Below are 22786 nucleotides of genomic sequence, written 5' to 3' on the forward strand. Positions count from 1 at the left end.
CCCCACGCGGCCACAGCACCAGTGCCTAGCAGGTGGCTGTGTCCCGCAGGGCGGAAGCTCTTCCTGTACAACCATGATGCTCATGGCTTGCAGCAACATTACTCGCTTAACTTGCCTTTCAGACCCAGGGTTGGTGTTGGCATCTCACTGCTCACCTTTCATCCCTTGCTCTGCCCCTCAGCCTTGCCTCTCCTCTGTAACAAGCCCTTCATCACAGTCTCTTCAGTTGCCCCTCTGAGTGTGCCATCTGTTTCCTGCTCAGATCCTGACTCTTGGACTAAAGCATTATAGCAACTTTCATCAATTCTGAAGTCTTCAGACACACAAGCCTCCCTTTCAGTTCCAGTAAACAAAGTCAGCAATATACTTTTTTATTTATATTTTTTTTTAATTTTGATGATCTTTACACAGTTGATGAGGCTCAAAGGGTCAAGGGCTACAGGAAAGTGGGTAAGAGCAATATAGTTTGAGATAAAACAAAATCATTTAAAAACTATTTTTAAATTGCTGTTAATACGTACCTTATAATCAGGTCGAATATTTGCAAAGTATATGTAGGAGTCGACAGCAAGTGCGATTTTCAGTCCGCCTCCTTCCCAGGACAGTGCAGACATCTGCTTTCCAGGAACTTTCAAAGTGCCCAGATGCTGGGGAAAAGAGTCACGTATAACCAAAAGAGTCACAATTAACTCAAATGCCAACTACCACGACCTCACAGAAACCAAAAGCAGCCTGAAAACTATTTTAGGAAAGGTTGCTACTCAGTTCAAAATGATTTCTCTTGAATTTTTATAATGGCAAGCATGCATTTCTTTAGGAGAAACTGACAAACTATTTCCAAAGAATTCAATATTAAATGTCAACAAAACCTAAGATGCCATAGATTTAAATATACATCTTTATTGTTATGTAGAACTAAGGAAAAACATATTGCTAATAAAAATATGCTAACCTTGATTATAAGATGCACTCCCCTTTCAGAGTTGAAAAATTTTTTTTCTTTTTAGAGTCAATGGAATTCTGCAACAGTAAGCTCCATCCTGACCCCCCACGACCCCTGGGCGTCCAGTCCTCTCACCCCTCTGCTCTCCACACTTGCTCTTTGCTCGGCTGCCCTGCGGTAACGGCTTCCTAACCTCAACTCTGACCTCTGAGCCTTTCCCTCATTCTTAGGTTCTACCCCCAAATTCAACTTCTGCTCTGCTGTCACATTTCATCTTTCCAGGACACAAATCTGATCACATCCTTCCCTGCTTTATAAGTTTGGATAATTTTTAAAAATCAATTGTGCACACCATCCCATTCTTTAATTTTGCAAAACCTTTTACTTCTCTGAGCCAAAATTACATTCTTTGGCTTAAATACTATTTGGCCATAATTACCACGTGCTCACTCGCAAGAGAACTCCGGTGCTTCCCTGCCCATGGCCCATATAATGCCGCTTTCACGTGAAATCCCTGTCAGCCCACCCCACCCCGACCCTCTGGTCCCATGGCCACTCGGGACATTTCCAGCCATCCTTCATGACACAATGCAAACACTGACCCCTTGGGGAGTCCTGCCTTCTTCCCTCCCCCTGTGGTTCCAGAGAACTAGAGAGAGCTCCTGCACCTCGCCCTTTAGTAGGTTACTTGGTAAATAAGTCTTCAAGCTTGTCTATTAAGTAAACAACCTGTGCATTCAATAACGAGGGATCTTGAACAACTTAATGGAAATGTATATTACCAAAAAACTAGACACAACTTTCAAAATATTATTGCATGGCATTTTTCTACAAACTTTTTTTTTAATTGGAAAGTCAGATATACAGAGAGGAGGAGAGACAGAGAGGAAGATCTTCTATCTGCTGATTCGCTCCCCAAGTGGCCACAATGACCGGAGCTACACTGCTCTGAAACCAGGAGCCTGGAGCCTCTTCCGGGTCTCCCATGTGCTTGCAGGGTACCAAGATTTTGGGCCATCCCCAACTGCTTTCCCAGGCCACAGGCAGTTGAGCTGGATGGGAAGCTGGGCTGTTGGACATGAACTGGCACCCAATGGATCCTAGTGCGTGCAACATGAGGACTTTAGCTACTAGGCTACCACATCGAGACCTCTACAAACATTTTGAAGTGTACTTTATTCAAATTCATTTCTTCATAAACTAATATATTGTGTTTATGACTAAGTTAATGAGTGAATAAATACACTTTTAATATCACTTTTAAAATTTTTTAATCCATAGCACTTATTTGACAGAACAGTATAATCCCCAAGTTTTCAATAAACTGCACTAATATCCCATGTTCTTAGGGAGATGAATTCTATAGTCAAATTTTAATTTTTTTCATTGGAAAGTCAGATTTACACAGAGAAGGAGAGACAGAGAGAAAGCTCCTCCAACCACTGGTTCATTCCGCCACTGACCGCAACAGCTGGAGCTATGCCAGGATACAAACCGGCACCCTAATGGGATCCATGCAAGGCAAAGACTTTAGCCACTAGGTTACTGCGCCAGGCTCTATAGTCAAATTTTAAGTTTCTATGGTCTTGAATATTGATTCCCTCCTAAACTGAAATTTAATTATCACTATAACTGTGGAACGTGGGGCCCAAAGTGGTGGGATCCCATATGGGCGCCGGTTGGTATTCCGGCTGCTCCACTTTCCTTCCAGCTCCCTGCTTGTGGCCTGGGAAGGCAGTGGAGGATGGCCCAAAGCCTTGGGACCCTGCCCTCACATGGGAGACCCAGAGGAGGTTCCTGGCTCCTGGCCTCAGATCAGTACAGCTCTGGCCATTGCTGAATCATCTGACAGAAGAATCTTCCTCTCTTCCTCTCTGTATATCTGACTTTGCAAAAAAAAAAAAATTTTTTTTTAATTTTTTTTTTAATGGAGCATTTAGGAAGTGTTTAGGCTCGCCCTCCTTGTAGGCTTCCTGCTGCTAGGAAAGCGTGACTCCACAAGCCCTTATGTTTCTCTGTCCTCGGCCTGGTGATGGCTCAGCCAAGGCCCTCAGCCGCTGCCTCTGTGCTTATCCCGGAGTGCTCAGCCTCCAGAACTGCGAGTCAGTATGTTTCTGTTAATCATAAATTGTTCAGGGCCTGGCAGCGTAGCCTAGCAGCTAAAGTCCTCGCTTTGAACGCGCCAGGATCCCATATGGGTGCCGGTTCTAATCCCGGCTGCTCCACTTCCCATTCAGCTTCCTGCTTGTGGCCTGGGAAAGCAGTTGAGGACGGCCCAAAGCCTTGGGACCCTGCACCCGCATGGGAGACCTGAAGGAAGTTCCTGGCTTCTGGCTTCGGATCGGCACATCACTGGCCATTGAGGTCACGTGGGGAATGAATCATCGGACTGAAGATTATCTTCTCTACCTCTCCTCCTCTCTGTATATCTGACTTTGTAATAAAAATAAATAAACCTTTTTTAAAAATCATAAATTGTTCAGTCTTTGGTTTTCTGTTATAGCAGCACACAGAGAACTAAGATAAATGATTAAACCATTTAGCCAAGGACCCAGTGGGGGGAAAAAAACACACACATACACAAGGTTGTAATGTTCGGGAGCAGGGATCCTAGCTCTCTGAACCAAAGGGGAACAAGCCAGTTCTTACAGCACTCCTGGTGTTAGCCCATCCCCAGCAGGAAGAAAATAAGGCCATCTGCAACTGTAAACCAGCCAGGTGCTGACAACAGCAAGGGAAGCCCTGAAGCAGCCTTTCCTTGCTGCTAAAAGTGTTTAATCTTCACAACAATATCACGTTGTGCCTATTTCAGAAAATAAACAAAGTGAGTCTCAAAAGTTAGGCAATGTCTCCAAGTGAAACCAAGTTGAATGGGAGTTGTGGCCAGGCTGACCTGGCTGCCAAGCCCCACACGCTGTTAGCCCCTCCACGGCCAGGACCACCTGCAAACCCCAGGAGACCCAAGGCCTCCAAACAAAAAGAAAACCAACTCTTCCCTGAGTTTTCCTCAAGCTCACATCTTTAACTAACTTGCTTCTATCTTCTCTATCTTGACAATAACCAGATAAATCTCCCATGAACCACCACCCATATTTGATGCCAGTGTCACAGGCCGCAGTTTTACCCCTAATGCCACATCCTGGCTCCTATAAGTATTTTAACAGTAGTATTTGTGCATTGACGTTATCTCCTTAGAAGAAACAGTAAGGACCCATATGCCTTGGCTCTATTGTGTGAACTATGGCAAACTCTAAATGGAATATTCTTGGAGTTCAATAGCGTTAGGCTATAGTTTTTTTTTTCTATGTGGTCACTCTATTGTGGTGACCTCTATTGTCACTCACTCACAAAAGGCCGAGGTTACTGTGCCCTACGTAACCAGGCTGCACTGGTATTCACTTCCCAAATGAACGCAAAGATTGTAGCAGAGCCAATCCGAAGTCAGGAGCTTCTTCCAGGTCTCCCACATGAGTGCAGGGGCCCAGGGGCTGAAGCCATTGTCTACTGCTTTCCAAACCACAAGCAGGGAGCTGGGTCAGAAATGGAGCCGCCAGGACTGGAACTCACACCCACATGGGATATTAGCACCACAGATGAAGGCTTAGCCTACTACACAATGTGTGTCAGCCCCAATACTGCTCTGTAGTAACATAAGATTAGTTAAGACAAGTTTCGTAATAGAATTGATTACTTCACAACAAATGAAAACTGTTATAAATTTGACAACTATGCTTAACATCTATGTGTACTTAAAATACCATTAAAACCAGAAAATTAATTTAAAACAACTATGTTACTTAAGAAATTATTCAAAAAAACGCCAACTGTGAAAAGAAATATATAATCAAATTATAGAAAAAAAAACATTGAAAATGTTACTTCAAAGTAATTTCTATGTCAAACTTCATATATTCTAATGACTGCCTAGTAAATTCTATGATAACAAAGAATGCTTAGAATACAAAGCTGTTATTCAAACATGCATTTACTCTTATCGCTAACATTTAATCTCGCCATTATTAAAAATGTCCCTGAAAGAAAATGTGACAAGTTTATACCTTCTCCCCGATTCTTTCACCCCTAGCTACTCAAGCATCTTTAAATGGAAAGAGAAATGTTTCAACTTTTACCTCTCCAAAGGGTGTATAGAACTGCACAATGTTGACATCTTTGTCTTGGGTGGCTGCCCTCTGGGTGCCCGCCACAGCCAGCACACTGCCAGTATGGTTCCACTGGGTGCTTACTACATGCATGCCAGCATCGATCAAAACAGGGTCTGTTCAACAAGAAAACGGGCGGGGGAATTACAGAAACACTGAGCTAGTGGTTTCTTTAGAAAAGAAAAAGTTTTATTTATTCTGTGTCAGAAAGGCAGATAGAGAGAGAAAGATCTTAAATCTGCTGATTCACTTCCCAAAAGGCCACAGTGGTAGGTGAAGAGCAGATCTGAAGCCAGGAGCTTCTTCTGGGTCTCCCACACGGGTGCAGGATCCCAAGGCTTTGGGTCAGCCTCAACTGCTTTCCCAGGCCACAAGCAGGGAGCTGGATGGGAAATGGAGCAGCCGGTATCCATATGAGATGTTGCCGCTTGTAGGCACAGCATTAGCCAATCCAGCCATCCCACCAGACATGTGCTATGGTTGCAATATTTGCTTCCCACTATCCTTCCAATCCAGGAGTGTAGTCCTCAAAATGTTACGTTAAACAAGGTAACTAACAAGACGGAAGCAATTCAGATATGAAGTTAGAGGCAGGGCCTTTGGGGTGTGACCTGACTGGATTAGATCATCAGACTGGAGCCCCCATTGCCAGGGCACTCCCTGTCTGCTGCCAGGTGGCACTCATCTGTCAGCAACAACGCCATCTAGAGGCCAAACTAATGAGACCAGCCTGATGCTGCAACTGGACCTACCAAGCAACAAACAAGTTACTTACTTGGGTCATTCTGATGTCTCATTATCTGGCACCTTCCATTGTCAAAACAAATAGCAAGGCAAGGGCAATCGGGCTCGACGTATCCTTCTGTCCCATGGTACCAATGAATTCCAGCAATACTGATCGCTCCAGTAACATTTACCAAACAATTCAGCTTCATTTTCACCTACATAAAATTGGTTAGGTTAGATGTTCTACCCTTTACAACAAATGAGAGTAGTGTATAAAGGATCAAATAATCCAGTCATCTTCATCAGTACACATTTTACTGACACACTGCACCCCCAAAATCTGCATAATACTATATGTAAATTAAAAATAAACACTTAAAAAAAATACCAGGTCGCAACTTCAAGTTTAATCACTTACTAGTTTACCAACCCTGGATAAATCATTACACCTAAGCCTACATTTGTCTCTATGTGCAAAATGAAGAATAATAATTTTTTAAAGACCCAGCAAATTTTTGTGAGACTTAATGACTAAAGGAATATGAAACTACTACAACAGCAGAGTCCGAAGTATTCTACTTCTACCAGCGAGTGCATTTCTGTGACATCCTGACCTGTGCTAAATACAACACTGAGTTACCAACGGATCAGAGACGCCGCACAGTGAACTCTTGCAAAGCCACTGTTTTTCTCCAGGTTAGGATGCTGTCTACTTTCCACTCTCTCTGAGGACGTCTCCTGCTCGTTTCCTAAGTGACTTAACCGTGGCAAGCCTCAGCCTTCAACTTTGGCTTCACGTGCCAGGAGCCACGGATGAGACGTGACGTGCCATCATGCCCTTCAGTCCTCTGCCTCGATGCACGGACAGCCTGTCCTTTCCAGCTACCGGACAATCTGGACTAAAAGCTCCACTCACATGTGTTACATTAATTTGCCTTTATGAAACTCAGGCATCTTTAAGCAGAAGAAAACAAATTTTAGTGATTGGAAAAAAAGATAGAACCAGAACTGAAGACTTTAACAGTAGAAACCATCACAATAAATAAATAAATGTATAGATGTACAGAAATGTGCGATATAGTAAACTTATATAAATAAAACTAACGAATATTATACTTACTATAAAATTCCCTTGATTATCATAAACATGTATTTCCCCATTTGCCATCCCAAAAAGCAAGACTTTGCTATCCGTAGACCACGCGACATGGCACAGCTGGATGCCCTTCAGGTCTTTGCCCCAAATACGATTCCCTAAAAGAAACCATAAGCTTGATTATAAAACCTCAAAGTTACAATTCTGCAACTAATACTGTCAAAATCTTTGTTCCCTAAAAAGCTTTCACATTTTTTTCAGCATGCATACAGTTATTCAATTTATCTGGTCAGTCAATGTTTATTGAGTACCTATATGAGCTAAGGACCCCACAAGGCATTTGAAATAGTTGCTATTTCAACCTTTTTGCCTTTTCTTCCAAATTGCACATTTCACTCCCAATTAGCAGACATGTCCAGCTTCTGCTTAGAAAAAAATAAAAGTTCTCAAAAAAAGAAATTCCTGATTCACATGTTCATTCAGAATATAACTGAATCCACACTTAACATTTTTGCTTTTGCCTCTAGTACAAAGCAAGAAGAATCTCCCCAAACGGTTCCCTAAACTTTCCACCCCTCCTCTGACCTCCCCCAACCAGCGTGAAAAGATTTCCTTCTATAGCTTCTTCTCATTTCCCCTCTCCTGTTAAATTCATCTCTCCAGGCCCTTTCTTGCAAACCGCCTGTTCCTCTTCAAAACTATCTCAAAACAAACAAAACCTTCAATCCTAAATTGCCCCTCTGACTACAAACCAATTCCTAGAATTCCTTTCCCAACCAGATCTCATGAAACAGCTGTTCACACCAATAGTTTCTACTTCAACTCCCATTAACCCTTAACCTATCCAATGAGCTGCCTTGATGGGGGTCCCCAACTGCCTGTTCTTAGAGCCAACTAATACTTTTTTCTAACCAGCCTCTCCTTGACACTTTCCAGGATCCAAGGAGTCCTGTATCCTTTTATCTCTAGGACTCCTACTTCTCAGTATCCTTTTATCGAATTCTCTTTCTTCAATGTTGCTGTTCTCACCTCTACAGATGGCTTTACATCTATTCCAATATTTTGAATTCTGCAAATGCTGGTGATTCCTACAACCATACCTCAGACCAGATACTTCCGATTTGCAAAAATACATGCCTAACAATTGCCCAGATACACTTACTTGGATGGTCTCTGACATGACAAAATCAACATGTCCAAAACAGAACCTTACCTCAAAACCTAACTCCACATTTCCACTTCTGTGAGGGGCACCTCCATCCATACGGTTGTCAAAACCAAAACCCTGAATGTCACCAGAGACACTTCCACCTTTCCGTTCCTAAGATAATCAAGAACAAGGTCCTATCCATTCTACCTCCCAAGGATCTTCCGAATCTACTCGCCTCCATTTCCTTGTCATAGCCCTAACGTAGGCTGCCTTCTACCCTCATCTCGTAGCACTTTCCTAACGGATATACCTGCTGCCTAGCCTTCCTTTCTCCACTGTCCACATGCACTCACTGAGATGTTTCTAAATAATCAATCTGATCATGTTGATCCCATTCTTAAAAGTCTTCGCTGGCTTCCCAATGCCCTGAGAGTCACCTCCATTCTCCTTACCTTAAATCACCATCTGCATCAACTGGCTCCTGTTTGTACCTCTAATTCATTACACTCAACAGTTCTCAATTTAAATCAATTGTTTTACATATCCCAAACAGGGCTCTCTAAGTTCAACCTCTCTGTATCTCCTTAAATTCAATTTCTTGAGTCCAGTGTGGTAACCTAGTGGCTGAAGTCCTCGCTTTGCACGGCCTGGGATCCCATATGGATGGCAGTTCTAATCTCAGCAGCCCCACTTCCCACCTAGCTCCCTGACTGTGGCCTGGAAAAGTAGAGGAGGACGGCCCAAAGCCTAGGGATCCTGCTCAGATCCTCCTCAGAAGAGGCTCCTGGCTCCTGGCATTGGATTGGCACAGCTCCAGCTGTTGGCGGCCACTTGGGGAGTGAATCATTAGATGGAGGATCTTCTTCTCTGTCTTTCCTCCTCTCCATATATCTGACTTTCCAATAAAAATAAAATAATAAAAAAATTGTTTTAAAAAGTTGTATTCCTTAGGCATGAGACATTCTATGCACTGGCCGACCTTGTGGCTAATGCACAGACATCACTTTGTCCAGGAAACCTTGCCTGATACCTCTAGGTCTGCACGAGGTGGAACATTCACATGTTCCTGTATTTTGCCTGGCTTTGCACTGAGCCCAGAGTGTTAGAGTTGCTTCTTATCTATCTCTTCTGGAATACTTAGCACTGTAGTATCCTTAGTTCCTAAAACTACGGCTGTCACTGTAGAGGCTCTCAGAAAAACAGCTGACTACATGAAGTTACACACACATACACCCATGAAAAAAAACAGAAAATCAGGTTAAAGTATTTCTCTGTAGACACAGCATGACATCCAACAAAGCTGCAAGATTTGTAGCAGACTCAGATGGAGCTACACACTAGAATTTGAGAGTCAGGTTTTAAGGCAATAAAATAGAACATGCTGAGTTCTACTAAAAATAATCAGACTTACAATTTCATACTCTTTTTGAAACAAAAGTTTAAATATTTATATAGTCTAACCAGTATAAATTATTTTAATAGGCAGACATATTTACAACCATGCTGAAAGTAAATTCGCTTTTTTCAGTGCCACTGTAGAAAATCAGATCTTTTTTTCTTCAATGAACTTAAAAACCAATGGCTAGGACCAAAAGCCGATTCTTGAATGTCATCGAAATGCACATCAACAGCTTCTGTCAATTTTTTAATCAGAACCCTAACATATGACAGTTAACTTGAAACTCTAATGATGAAATGCCAGCCACAAGCGGGCTGAGTTCCCTGCAATGCACGCATTACCGTCCACCGAGCCGACTATCACGGCCCCGTCCTCGTAGACGATGCAGATCTTCTGCCCGTCAGCATTCCAGCTCATACTCCGAACCACGGATTTGTTCCGATTGTTGATCATCTCCTCGTACCAGGAGCCTGTTTTCACAAGTTCAAAGAGTTACAAGTCAAAATTTTCATATCTGTTAAGCAGTACTTAGGACATGAAAACATTCTACAAAGTACACTGTGGGATAAACAATCACAAAGTTTTTTACAACCTGAGACATTAAACTATAAAACCATCAAACTCAACATACAAAAAAAAAAATGAAATATAGACTTAAGCTCAAACTAATAATTGCTTCGGTGACTGCTGCAGAAAATATAAGTAATAGCCATCCTTTTCTTTGAATTAAAAATAAAACTTCCGGGGCTGGCAGGATGGCTCAATTGGCTAAGTGTTCCACCTACAAAGTGCTAGATCCTATATGTGTACTGGCTCATGTCCCGGCCATTCTACTTCCCTTCCAGCTCCCTGCTTGTGGCCTGGGAAAGCAGTGGAGAATGGCCTAAAGCCTTGGGGCCCTGCACCCATGCGGGAGACCCAGAGGAGGCTCTTGACTCCTGGCTTCAGATAGGCTCAACTTTGGCCATTGTGGCTCTTTGGAAAGTAAACCAGCAGATTGAAAATTGTTCTCTCTGTTTCTCCTTCTCTCTGTGAATCTGCCTTTCCAATTTAAAAAAAAACAAAAAAACAAAAAAAAACCCTTCTGGAGCTAACATTGTCGCACATCAGGTTATGCCAGCAATTGTGAGGCACAATCCCTTGTGAGTTCCAGCTGCTCTACTTCCAGCCCAGTTCCTTCCCACACCCCTGCCACGCAGGGAGACTGGCATGAAGTTCCCAGCTCCTGGCTTTGGAATGGCCCAGCCGTAGCTGTTTCGTTCACTTGGGGAAATGGAGGCAGATGGAGGTCCCTTTCATCTCTTTCTCTCCCACTCTCCCATCCCCCACTTCTCTCTCTCTCTCTCTCTCTCTCTCTCTCTGTCACTTTGGTTTTCAAATAAATAAACCAAAAATTAAAAAACGAAAAAACAAAAACTTCAATTATTTCTGAAAACAAACAAAAAAACTTTTGATTTTTCTGTAAGTCTAACTTTTCCCACTTGAACAACATACTTCAAACCATAACGAAAGAAAACCCAGCATGACAGCTATCCAAGGCCACGTAAATCCTCCACTGATTACAAGCATATCAAATACAGCACATTAGGGGGAAGGCCAAAGCAGGACTGACAAAACTGTAAACAGCTCGTATTACAATAGTGACATGCATCGCTAATACTGAATGACAAAAATATTCCAACTGCAAATGGGCTGGAATGAGATGTGAACTGTTTTGTAACATAAACATGCTAGAGGCAAAATACAGGGATGTTTTGTTTTTACATTTTTTAAAGGTTTTATCATACTCAAATATAAAAAGTCAGGCCTATAAGGCAAGGAAATAATCACATAAACTCCTCTGGCAGGACACAGACCCGGCAGGTAAGCGCAAGAAACATGATAGGAAACAGCCCAGAAAAGGCCATGGAAAGCTACCCACTGGCATACAATTGGCAGACGTGGGGGCAAGATCAGGGTGAATCTGTCCACGTCATCCGCTAGCAAATCCAGGCACCAGTGTGGGTCGACCCAGGTTTGGTCGCGACAAAGACTAGTGCACAATATGGAATGCCTAGGTGAGGTTGCCTGTACCGGAGGGGACCGCAGCGTCCAACCAGTGTGAGAACAAGGAAGGAAGGGGGCAGAGCCAGCAGGGGAATAGGGAGGGTTCCTTTGCTGGACAGCTACTGCCGCAGGAGAGCATAGGCTGGGATGGGGGCAGACTAGACTAGGCAGAGCTACCACACCTGCGTGCCTCATGTGGACTAGATCAGGGAAAAGCCGGGCTGGGCAGATTATTCCTACTGGTGCAAACAAAATTAAAGTGGGCGAGGGTTGTTTGGGCTTAGACGCAGCATCAGCTGGAATCTGGGAGTGGGAGAGGCCTGGGAGGGAAATAGTGGGCTCATCCCTCTTGGGTTACCACTTCCACAGGAGGACATAAAACTAAGATAGCGGCTGGGGTGGAATGGGGTGTGGGACAGACTGGACTACTGCTACACTTACTGGCAAACCAGGCTAGGCGTTGGGCCTGGTGGGGGTTATTGTGGGTCGCTCCAACTAGGCTGCAGCTCCCACTGGTTTATGTGAGGGCCAAGTATGTGCAGGGCAGAACCAGTGGAAGTCGGGAGTGAAAACAGAACCAACCCAGCAATTGCAACAACCAGCTGATTGGAGCGATGGACGGTGCCAGGCCCTGTACTTGTTAGCACATACAAGAAGTTTCTTTGGAGATCTTTCTAATCTAAATGCTAGACTCAGAATCCTAACGAAGAAAAGAGAGAAGACAGAACAGGTCAACCAACCATCTCAGCTATGATGGACTATGTCAACCAGTGGATTTTTCAAAGACCTCATAGTGCTTGGAGTGGCAAGATTGACAGCGATTCATAACTGTTGCAATGTCAAAACCATTTGAGCAAGAACCTCAGAGCATGCCCTACATCCGGGACCTGGGGAGGGTGGGAAATTGGGTGGGCCTTCTCCCTTAATACCCCCCCTTTAAACATGAAGGTAACAATATGGAAAACATACTAGTCTTATCCACTTTCCTGTAGCCCTTGAACCTTCTTACCCTAAGTAACTATGTAAAGAATGTCAAAATAAAATTTTATTAAAAAAATTTAATTAAAAAAAAAAGAAATAATCACATAATTTGGGACGAGGAGAACATATGCCAGTATTGCGAGTTATTTTTCTGGTAACGATGATGTAGCCAAATTCATCCTTCTCTTGTACTTCTATGTGAACAAGAGGCACAAATTGTGAGCCAGCAGTCAGAGCTGAACTAGAACGTGCGTCCACAAAAGAAAGCTAACTGATCCAATGAATCAGGGTGTCAGATTTCTGCATAAACACATAAATTTATTTTTGGTTGAATAAGCTAACAGCAGTCACCAACCATGCAGAGATGAATTCTTATTGGAAATCTAATGGGACAAAAGAGGACGCATTTACAAGTAGAAATCACTCTCCTGCTACTGACCATGCTCATTCTGGAGCTGGGGAGCAGTCACCTGGCTCACCTTCTCAATGCAGTGTCACCATTCAAAGGAAAGAAGAGAAAAACAGGCAGTAGTCAAACCAGAAATATCCCTGGGCAGTGAGGATCCACGCCTGCTGCTGGGCAAGAGGGCCTGTTTCAGGGATGTTATTTCCCCAGCCCAACCCAGGGATCCAGACTCCAATCTTTGAAAGCTTAAACAGTGACCTTAACGCACCTTTATATAACATCCACACAATGATAAGCCCATTTTGATCACTAGTAGTCAATTTCTGATACTGTTCATTCCACGTGACAACTTGAACACAACCTAAAATAGAAAACAACTTTGAGACTTTAAGAAGACCATAACTAATTTTAGAGTTATATTTTTACATACCTAAACACCAAAACAATGTTAAAATCAGTATGGTTCCTGTGAAACTGGACAGTCTTTAAATATCACTTAACAAACTTAGAGGAGGGACCAGTGCTGGGACACAGTAGATGAACTCAGCACCCGGCTTCTAAAAGCTAACTTCAGTTCCAAGTTCCTGGTGCTCCACTTCAAAGTCAGCTCCCTGCTGACACACCTGGGATGCAGCAGAGGATGGCTCAAGGGTTCCATGCTGCCCACGCGCGAGAACAGAGTGGAGTTCAGACCTGGGCTTTGGCCTGACCCATCTTTGGCTATTTGAGCCATTTGAGGAGTAAATCAGTAAATGGAAGATCTCTTTCATCTTTCTCTCTCCTCCCTCTCTCTATCACTTCGTCTTTCAAATAAATAAATAAATCCTTTTTTTTTAATTTATAGTTCCTGATATCACTAATTTTCTACACAACATATAATAGCACTTTTCAAATTTACCTGTTTCACCCCGCAGACAGCTGTCACAGCCTGCTGTAAGAGCTGTCACATGTCTATGCAATCATGATTTACCCAACTGGCCTCTCTCTGCCTCACATGACAACGTCCCCAGGACACCATCTGAAGTACTCGTCTGGGTTCTATTTTTTGTCTATATGTCTTTTTTCTTTTCCATATCGTGTAGAACTTAGACTGTTAGAATCTATATGTCTTGATACTTTCTACCTCTCTATCCCCATTTTTTTTATTCTGTTAGTATGCTCTTCTGTGTATATTACACCCCTAAGTTCAACGAATAATCGATTTATTTTAAATTTTTTCCAAACTACTTTGATGTACATTTCCTAAGATTAATAACACTTTATTTGGAACCAGGGACAGAGTACAGAAAGATTATATATGTGACTTTCATAGCATACGACAGTGTTTCTCATAAGTGAGAGCTAACACTTTTAGACTTGTTTGATCAAATAAAGATTTGTTTAATCATGCAAAAAGTATTGAACAAGTCCCACCATATGAATTATAGCTCACTAAAAATGGTTATTTTAATATCATAATGTCAAACTGATAGTATTGCAATAAGTAATATGTCTCTAAGTACCTAAGCAAAACACTATTCAAAGATGACTTTAATAAGGATGCGCAACTTACCACTGTGACCTTCAAGAGTCTGATTCATGGAAAGGTTGCTTGGGGCTGCAAGACCCTTCAGTTTTGCATCATCTAGAAACAAACCATAATATAAAGTATTATGATACATATATAAAAGTAACCAATTCTAAGATTTTGACATTTCTGGAAGGTTGGTTTTTTTGTTTGTTAGGTTGTTGGTATTTTTTATGGCTATTCCTGGTAGATAATACAGATTGAATATTCCTGAACCAGACTTCTGATTTTGGTAATCTGAATATGAATCATGATATATCTTTGAGATGGGACCCAAATCTGAGCATAACATTCTTGTATGTCTCACTTACACCCATTATACATAGAGCCCAGAGATAATTCTATACATTTTTTAAAAGATTTATTTATTTTTATTACAAAGTCAGATATACAGAGAGGAGGAGAAACTGAGAGGAAGATCTTCCGTCTGATGATTCACTCCCCAAGGGGCCGCAATGTCCAGTGCTGCACTAATCTGAAGTCAGGAGCCAGGAGCTCTTCTGGGTCTCTCACGCGAGTGTAAGGTCCCAAAGCTTTGGGCCGTTCTCTACTACTTTCCCAGGCCACAAGCAGGGAGCTAGATGGGAAGCGGGGATGCCGAGATTAGAACCGGCGCCCATATGGGATCCTGGCACGTTCAAGGCGAGGACTTTAGCCACTAGGCCACCACACCAGGAACCGTTTACATTTTAAAAATGTTTACTTATTTATTTGAAAGGTAAAGCAACTGAAAGAGAAGAACAGATGAAGATGGAAAAAGAGCGATGGTGTGGCCACTGATCCATTCCCCAAGAGCTCACCTGCTGTGACCACGAAGGTCTCCCAAGTGGGTGTTGGGACTCAAGCACTTGAGCAATGACCTGCTGCCTTCCCAGGTGTGCATCAGCAGGGAGCTGGGACAGCAGCAGAGCAGCCAGGACTTGAACCAGATACGTCAATTTTAAGTGTCTCAAGTAGCATACACATTCACCTTATATGATACTTTAAATAATTGTGTACAAGAAACAAGGTTTGTGTATCACAGCTGAGAAGGCCTTTTTTCACTGGGAAACACAGTTAAGTCACAACTGGCTTCAGCCTGGCTGCTGTGGTTTGGGGAATGAACCAACAGAGAGAAGACCTCTCTCCATTTGTCTATCTCGTTCTCCCTCCCTCTCTTTCTTGCTCTTTCATGTGTCTCTCTGCCGTTCAAATAAAACAAAAAGAAATTGACGGAAAAAATGAAGAGATGTGCTGAAAGCGGAGATGAATTAAGGAAGCTATTTGGAAGATTCAGAGCTTAATTTTGGGAGTGGGTGCTTGGCACAGTTGTCAATCTCACAGCACAGTGCCTGGTCTGAGTCCTTGCTATTCAACTTCCAATCCAGCCTCCTGTAAACCAATCCAGGGAGGCCATGGCTGATGGCTCAGGTACTTGGGGCTCCGCTGCCCCCACGGCAGACTCAGGGCACGCTCCAAGCTCCTGGCTTCAGCCTGCCTCGGCCTCTGGCTGTCACGGGCATTCAGGGAGTAAACCAACAGAAGGAAGATCTCCCTCCATGGTTTCTCTCCCTCTCTGTGTCTTTGCCTCAGAGAGATTGCAGTAGAAATCAGAAAACGCAGGCGTGGGCTGACTTACGGAGCATCACTCCATAGATAGTATTTAAGGTCACAGGAATGAAAGAGAAAACCAGACAGCAAATAAGGACAGATAGAAGCCAAGACCTCAGGAATTCCAGTAATGAGAAGAGATGACTCCAGTGAAGCATCAGGGACCTACCACGGAGGAAGAGGTAGGGGAAATAACATGTTTAGACACAGCAGTAATTGAAAGGATCTGGATCCTCCTGTCTTAAAAATCAATGTTCAAAAAGCAAGAAAAGGTCAGAATGCTGAGAGATAAAAATAACCTTCCCTAAAGTTCAGAACATGAAAGTCACTGATGAAGGAGTACTCAGCACAGGAACTGGTTAGGCAGATTACAGTACAGGGACACGATGCGGTACTAAACGGCACATGGGTGATTGGCTGATATAGAGCATTTGTGGAGCGGTAATAGCTTAACTAATGCATGTTAGCAAAGCTACAAAACAACATGTTTAGCATACACAGTGCTTGGTAAGTAGTAGGTATGTAATACGGGGGTCATTACAGGAAGGATCTGCTACCCCACCACCGTTATTACTTTGACCTGGTGAGAATTCCCCCAGCCACATTTCTTATAATTATCTCTCTCAGCATGATTCACCATCATTACTAAGTTCCAGAACAAATCACTTATGCCATGTCCCAAATCGCCCGTGGTTCCTGCTCGCTGAGACCAACGAGTACTCTACCAGTGACTCATCAAACGTGCCCGGTGGGAGAGCAAAAAGTTGTTGAGAAGCCTGCCCTCTGGCACAGTGAGTTAAGACATCTCCTATGGGGCTGGCATGGTGGCGTAATGGCTAAAGTCCTCGCCTTGAATGCACCAGGATCCCATATGGGCACCGGTTCTAGTCCCAGCAGCTCCACTTCCCATCCAGCTCCCTGCTTGTGGCCTGGGAAAACAGTGGAGGATGGCCCAAAACCTTGGGACCCTGCACCCCCGTGGGAGACCTGGAGGAAGTTCCTGGTTCCTGATTTCAGATCAGCGCAGCACCAGCCGTTGCAATCACTTGGGGAGTGAATCACTGGACAGAAGAGCTTCCTCTCTGTCTCTCCTCCTCTCTGTATATCTGTCTTTCCAATAAATATAAATCTTAAAAAAAAAAAAAAAAAGACATCTCCTACGGTGCCTGCATTCCATATCAGAGAACCAGTTTGAGATCTGGCTGCTCAGTCTCCAATTCAGTTCTCTGCCAATGCACTTGAGAAGGTAACAGAAGATGATCCAAGTACATTGGGACCCGGCCATACACACAGGACACCAATGCAGTTCCTCGCTCCTGGCTTCAACCAGCCCAGCACAAAGTACTGTAACCGTTTGGGGAGTGAGCCAGCACATGAAAGATCTTTCTCTTGCTGTCACAGTGCCTTTCAATAAAATAAATTTAAGAAAAAAGCAAAAGCAAAAACAAGAAAACCCATCAGGTGCTGGCAGGGTGGCACAGAATGCTAATTCTCGGTGTGTGGTGCAGGCATCCCCCTGTGGACATTGCTTAATGTCAGCTGCTCCACTTTAGATCCAGATTCCTATTAATGTCCTGGAAAAGCGGCGGAGGATGGTCCAAGTCCTCAGGACTCTACATCCATCTGGGGAACCCAGAAACTCCTGACTTCCAGCTTCAGATCAGCCCCAATCCAGCCATTACAGCCATTTGGGGAGTGAATCAGTGGATGAAAAATCTGTCTCTTCTTCTCTCTCTGCAATTCTGATTCCCAAGTAAAACAAATAACGCCATTAAAAATGCCTTCAATGTTAGATAAGATTCACATATTTTTTCCTGTAACTAAAACTTACCACAGATTTTATGTAAAACAAGTATCTAATACACACATAGGAACATCTTTATTGTGGAGATCTGTCCCCTGACCCAGACCATCAGATGCCCAAGAGACCCTGAACATCATATGTTCTCAGCACACTGAGAAAGCAGTAGGAAGCAGACTTCCTGTGGAGACTGCAGGCCACCTTGCTGGTTAAACGTGCCTGGAGAAGTGTGATGTCTTTATCATCTTCCTTTTTTTTTTTTTTTGAGTGATTGTGGCCTAAACATCTCTGAGTACAAAGTTCTGTTAGATTCCTCTTTCTGGTTAAATCTGCTTGTTTACTAGTATTGGTCCCTGTAGCTCATGTTTACTTATCCTGTTGCCTGAGACCGGTGACTGTTTTCCAAATCCCTTGTGATCTGCTGTGAGAGTAGCTTGTACGCTACTGTCCAGGGAACTAGTAACTTTCATCTGCCTGCACGCCCTGCAAAAATTATGGTACAAGTTGCCCAGTGTAACTCAATAAAGTGTGCACTGGTTCATCTTGCCTCGGCATCCCCTGTCTCTCTATTCTCAGCATGGTTCACACCTCGAGTCCCAGTTCCCACTAGAGGGACCCCCGAGACTTTATAAACATCTAAGAAACACAGCAGAGAAAGTTTGGATTTAATACAGTTAAGAAAACTACGGTGTTGAGGTTCTGAACTACAAAAACATCAAAAGCCAAATTTAACTTGGTACTTACATCATCCAATCTTGTCCTTTGTTTCATATCTTTAACCCAAGACATCCAAACAAATATTATCTTTTTTGCTTATGCTGTCCATGAGCCTCCCAGCTCCCCCTTTACAGGTTATGTGATCACAGGTAAGTCATTAACTACATCAGAGCCCCAATTTTCTTTCCAGTAAAATCTAATGAAATTGTGAAGTTAAAACATCCAATATAGAGAAACAGTCAAGCAGTGGTCGTGACTGCTACCGTGGCCAAAGCGACAAGGTAGTCTTTCTCAAACTGTGGTCTGAGGACCAGCAACGCAGCATCACTAGAAAGGCAAGCTCTTAGGCCTCATCCCGAGTCGACTTGAACAAACTTCCTCTGCCAAGTCTTATGCCCAGTAACAACTCGGAGGCAAGGATGCCAGGAGTCCCAAGGCTCCTGCAGCGGAACCCCTCACTTCACAAAAGCCAGGAAGTGAAGTCTGCAGGCATCCAGTAGCCTGCTCAAAGTCACTCAGCAGTCTCATGGCAGAGCAGAGAGCACCACGCCACCCTCCTTAGCCCTCCTCCACACTGCGCAAGGGAGTACCTGGACCCCCAAATTGGAGCCACAATGGGGAGCCTGAGAAGTATAAAACCTGCTCATTCACAAAAATCTTAAGCCCATTCCATCATCTGTTCTTGCTGCGCCAGGTGCATGGCCATGACCACATCCGACAGGTAACAGATGCTAACATGTTTACTGCACTTCTAGCCACTCAGGACAACAATGAGATTGATGCCAGACAATATAACCACTCCGTTTTCTTTCATGCTTTTCCATATTCCATCAGTAACTTAAGCAAGAGCCATGCAACCCTTACACGTAACATCGTCTGAACTTTACCGCACAAACACTTCAGAAAAAACATCAGGCAATGTTCAGGTTTGCATTCCTTTTAAAAGAAATCAGAACTCTGTAACTGACAAATACCCCCGATCAAATTTCACAGTGCCAGTGACACCAACAGACTTCCTGCCAGCCTCCAGCACTTGGGCCCACATTCACCTACCCGTCTGTGTCTCCAATTTCAAAACTTTGACTAATCCATCTTCACCCCCGCAGGCTATGAATCCTTGGTCCTTGTTCCAGGATATACATTTCAACTTGACGTTGTTAGGAATGGCGATCTGTAAAGGCAACCACAGCCAACTTCTCACCAGAGAGATCTAGAAGTCTGCTAGAGATGAAGATGGGGGGGCGGGGATCTTGCAGGAAGAAAAACGCCTGGCTTTGCAAGAAAAAAGAACATGGCCACGGTCCGCTGAGCTACCCTGCCTCTTCCAATAGGGAAACTGGGAAGAAACGCGCTCACAGGGGTATGGCCAGGGGCGCGGAGGCAGCCCACGGGAGGGTGTAGCGGGATGGGGTTTTGGAATGGTACTGACGGGGCGTAATTGCTTCCATCCGTTTGTTTCTTTCCCCACACAAAACGTAGGCCACTTCTTTTTCTCTCTCTCTCTCTTGCCTAGCGGCCCACTATGTATCCAAGAATTTAAATCGCCCGCATCTGCAACAAGTGGAGGGGGGAAGCCAGAGCAGCACCTGGCGGATGACTCGTCCTGCTGACCACCCACAGGGACCTAGCCGCGGACAGGAGAGTCCGGCGGAGGGTTAAACCCGGGACAGGGACCAGCTGCCGCTCTGGGACCCACAGGGGGGAGGTCTAAGGTTGGACACAGCTGGAAGCTTGGCACAGGGATGGCGAGGCCGCTAGGAGGGTTGGGGGTTCGGGAGACTCCAAGGCTTGGTGGGAAGGATGCGGGAATCGCCTGCAACCAGCCGGAAGGGAGGGAAAAGCGAGGGCGCCCACTGGAAAACTCACTTTCTTGCTCAGGTAGAAGAACATCCTGGGAACCGCGGGAGGATGACGGCCGCCGCCTAGGCCCGCCGCAGCAAAAGCAGGTCTACGTCTCCAGGCGCCAGGACCAGCGCCTAGAAGAAACTCCCGTCGCCCTGGCAACCGCCGCCACTCGGCCGCATCCGGGGCGGCGAGAGACACTTCCGGTGTCTCCCTGGAGTCCCACTCCGGGTGTTGTGCGCCTGCGCAGACATCGGTGAGCCTTGGAACCATGGGGCTGGGGTGCGAGCGGCTGCCAGGGCGGGTCCCCTCGCCTCTAAACATTTTGCTTTCTGCCCCAGCTGCTCGCGATCTGCCATTGCCGCCCAATGACCTCCCAGTCTCCCGCGGGGTGTCGTGAGCTGTCGGTGTCACTGAGGAGGCGAGGCGCCCATCCCGGCGAGGTTCAGAGCATCGTTCTGGAAGCCCCACCATCCCCTCACTCCTGAGGAGTTGCTCCCTGTACTCAGTGGGATAGACCCGGCCGCCGACCCCGGGGAGGGCAGGCATGCGTTTCCAGACCTTGCTCGCAGAAGCTTCCGTAGCAATTCGGAATTAGAACACTTTGTTTATTGTTTAGGGAATTTTTTTAAAACTTTATATAGGATTTTTCTTTTCTCTTTAAGTAAGCTGCTGCCGCAGCCCCAATCATCCTTACAAAGGAATACGCGGGACTACAAGTAGGGAACAGCCTCCCACTTGAAAATATTTCAGCTCTTCAGTAATTTCTTACCTTGTTTGCATATCCTATGTCTTTCTCTTCCTCCTCTTGTTTCCGCATTTTCTTTTGTCCTTTTTAGAAGCCTGAGAGGTTCTTACCAAAGTTTGCGGTCGGCACTGTTGAACTGCAGCTGTGTAAGCTAGCCTGTCTTTTGAAATCTTTCCCCATCTCAAGTGATCTTCCAATCTCTTGACCTGAGTCTGTGGCATCCCCACCGTTCTGGGATTGAGCATGGTCCCTCTGCTTCGCCAGTGACATCTGTTCTCACTGCCACCTGCAGTGCCTTTCCTGGGCTGCCATTGAGCTCTGTGCTGCCCATAGAGCCTTCTGCCACGCCCTCCTCCCCAGACGTCTATGTAGCCCCTGCCCTTCCTAACCCTGTGAGGGCCAAATCCCAATCCTGACCTCCTGCCAGTCGCTGACATCTTTGTGTTTCCAGCACTTAGCTGTAAATACCTAAAATACTTGACACCTGTTCATAGGCTCCCTGCACTGTCTGGGGAAACCCATCAGTGTCCTGCCAGCGCAGGTTTTCTAGTTAGCTGGTCAGATGTCACTAGGTGAAGCCAGCCAGGCGCATCTCTCCCTGCCTGCTTGTACATGAGCTCTCGTTTGTCCCTTGTATTCCACCACTGCTCTGATACAGTAATATATATTACTCTAAGATTTATTTTTATTGGAAAGGCAGATCTACAGAGAGAAGGAGATGCAGAGAGAAAGATCTTCCATCCACTGCTTCACTCCACAAGTGGCTACAGGGTCAGAGCTGAGTCAATCTGAAGCCAGGAGCCAAGAGCCTCTTCCAGGTCTCCCATGCCGGTAAGGGTCCTAAAGCTTTGGGCCGTCCTCTACTGCTTTCCCAGGCCACAAGCAGGGAGCTGGATGGGGAGTGGAGCAGCTGGGACATGAACCAGCACCCATATGGGATCCCAGGCTTGCAAGGCAAGGATTTAGTCACTGGGCTGCCACTCTGGGGCCACAGTAATATATATATATTACTGATTTTGTGTTCAAGTAAGTTTGGAAAATAATATTCTAACTCTAGCTCATACCTGAAAAAATTTTGAAACATAATAACAAAAGTTTCATAGAATACACACTGCCTTGGTTTATTTTTCATTTCTTCTTTAAATATATATATATTTGAAGTTTACATCTATAGGTTATGCTTGCCTTTCAAGATTTACATTAAATTCATTTACAATATACACATACAATAAAAATCTTTATTTAGGACCTAGTGGTGTGGCCTAGTGGCTAAAGTCCTCGCCTTGAATGCGCCAGGATCCCATATGGGCGCCGGTTCTAATCCTGGCAGCTCCACTTCCCATCCAGCTCCCTGCTTGTGGCCTGGGAGGGCAGTCGAGGAGGACCCAATGCTTTGGGACCCTGCACCCGTGTGAAAGACCTGCAAGAGGTTCCTGGCTCCTGGCTTCAGATCAGCGCAGTACTGGACATTGCGGCCACGTGGGGAGTGAATCATTGGATGGAAGATCTTCCTCTCTGTCTCTCCTCCTCACGGTATATCTGACTTTGTAATAAAAATTAAATAAATCTTTTTAAAAAATCTTTATTTATCCCAAACTTGCATTTTAACATCAG

At 44.6% G+C, this 22786-nt stretch overlaps 1 protein-coding gene across 2 annotated transcripts in view; it reads right to left on the reverse strand.

The window, feature by feature from the left end:
- WDR35 (WD repeat domain 35) overlaps positions 1-20584 on the reverse strand; it is a 61930-nt gene extending 41346 nt beyond the window's left edge. Inside the window, exons 1-9 of one of the 2 annotated variants that reach the window (XM_040993934.1) lie at positions 20449-20584; positions 19636-19753; positions 14460-14531; positions 13176-13268; positions 9816-9944; positions 6950-7083; positions 5879-6044; positions 5074-5219; positions 522-647 (exon numbers count right to left, since the gene is read on the reverse strand). In XM_040993934.1, coding sequence (XP_040849868.1) covers positions 522-647; positions 5074-5219; positions 5879-6044; positions 6950-7083; positions 9816-9944; positions 13176-13268; positions 14460-14531; positions 19636-19753; positions 20449-20472 — 1008 coding nt within the window. In that variant the 5' untranslated portion in view covers positions 20473-20584. The remainder of the gene's footprint in view (positions 1-521; positions 648-5073; positions 5220-5878; positions 6045-6949; positions 7084-9815; positions 9945-13175; positions 13269-14459; positions 14532-19635; positions 19754-20448) is intronic. The other variant, XM_040993935.1, reaches the window with a different exon arrangement.
- Positions 20585-22786: the final 2202 nt, after the last annotated feature.

Source organism: Ochotona curzoniae, unplaced genomic scaffold, assembly GCF_017591425.1.
Source record: "Ochotona curzoniae isolate NIBS_2020 unplaced genomic scaffold, NIBS_Ocur_1.0 contig_883, whole genome shotgun sequence".
Taxonomy (NCBI): Eukaryota; Metazoa; Chordata; class Mammalia; order Lagomorpha; family Ochotonidae; genus Ochotona; species Ochotona curzoniae.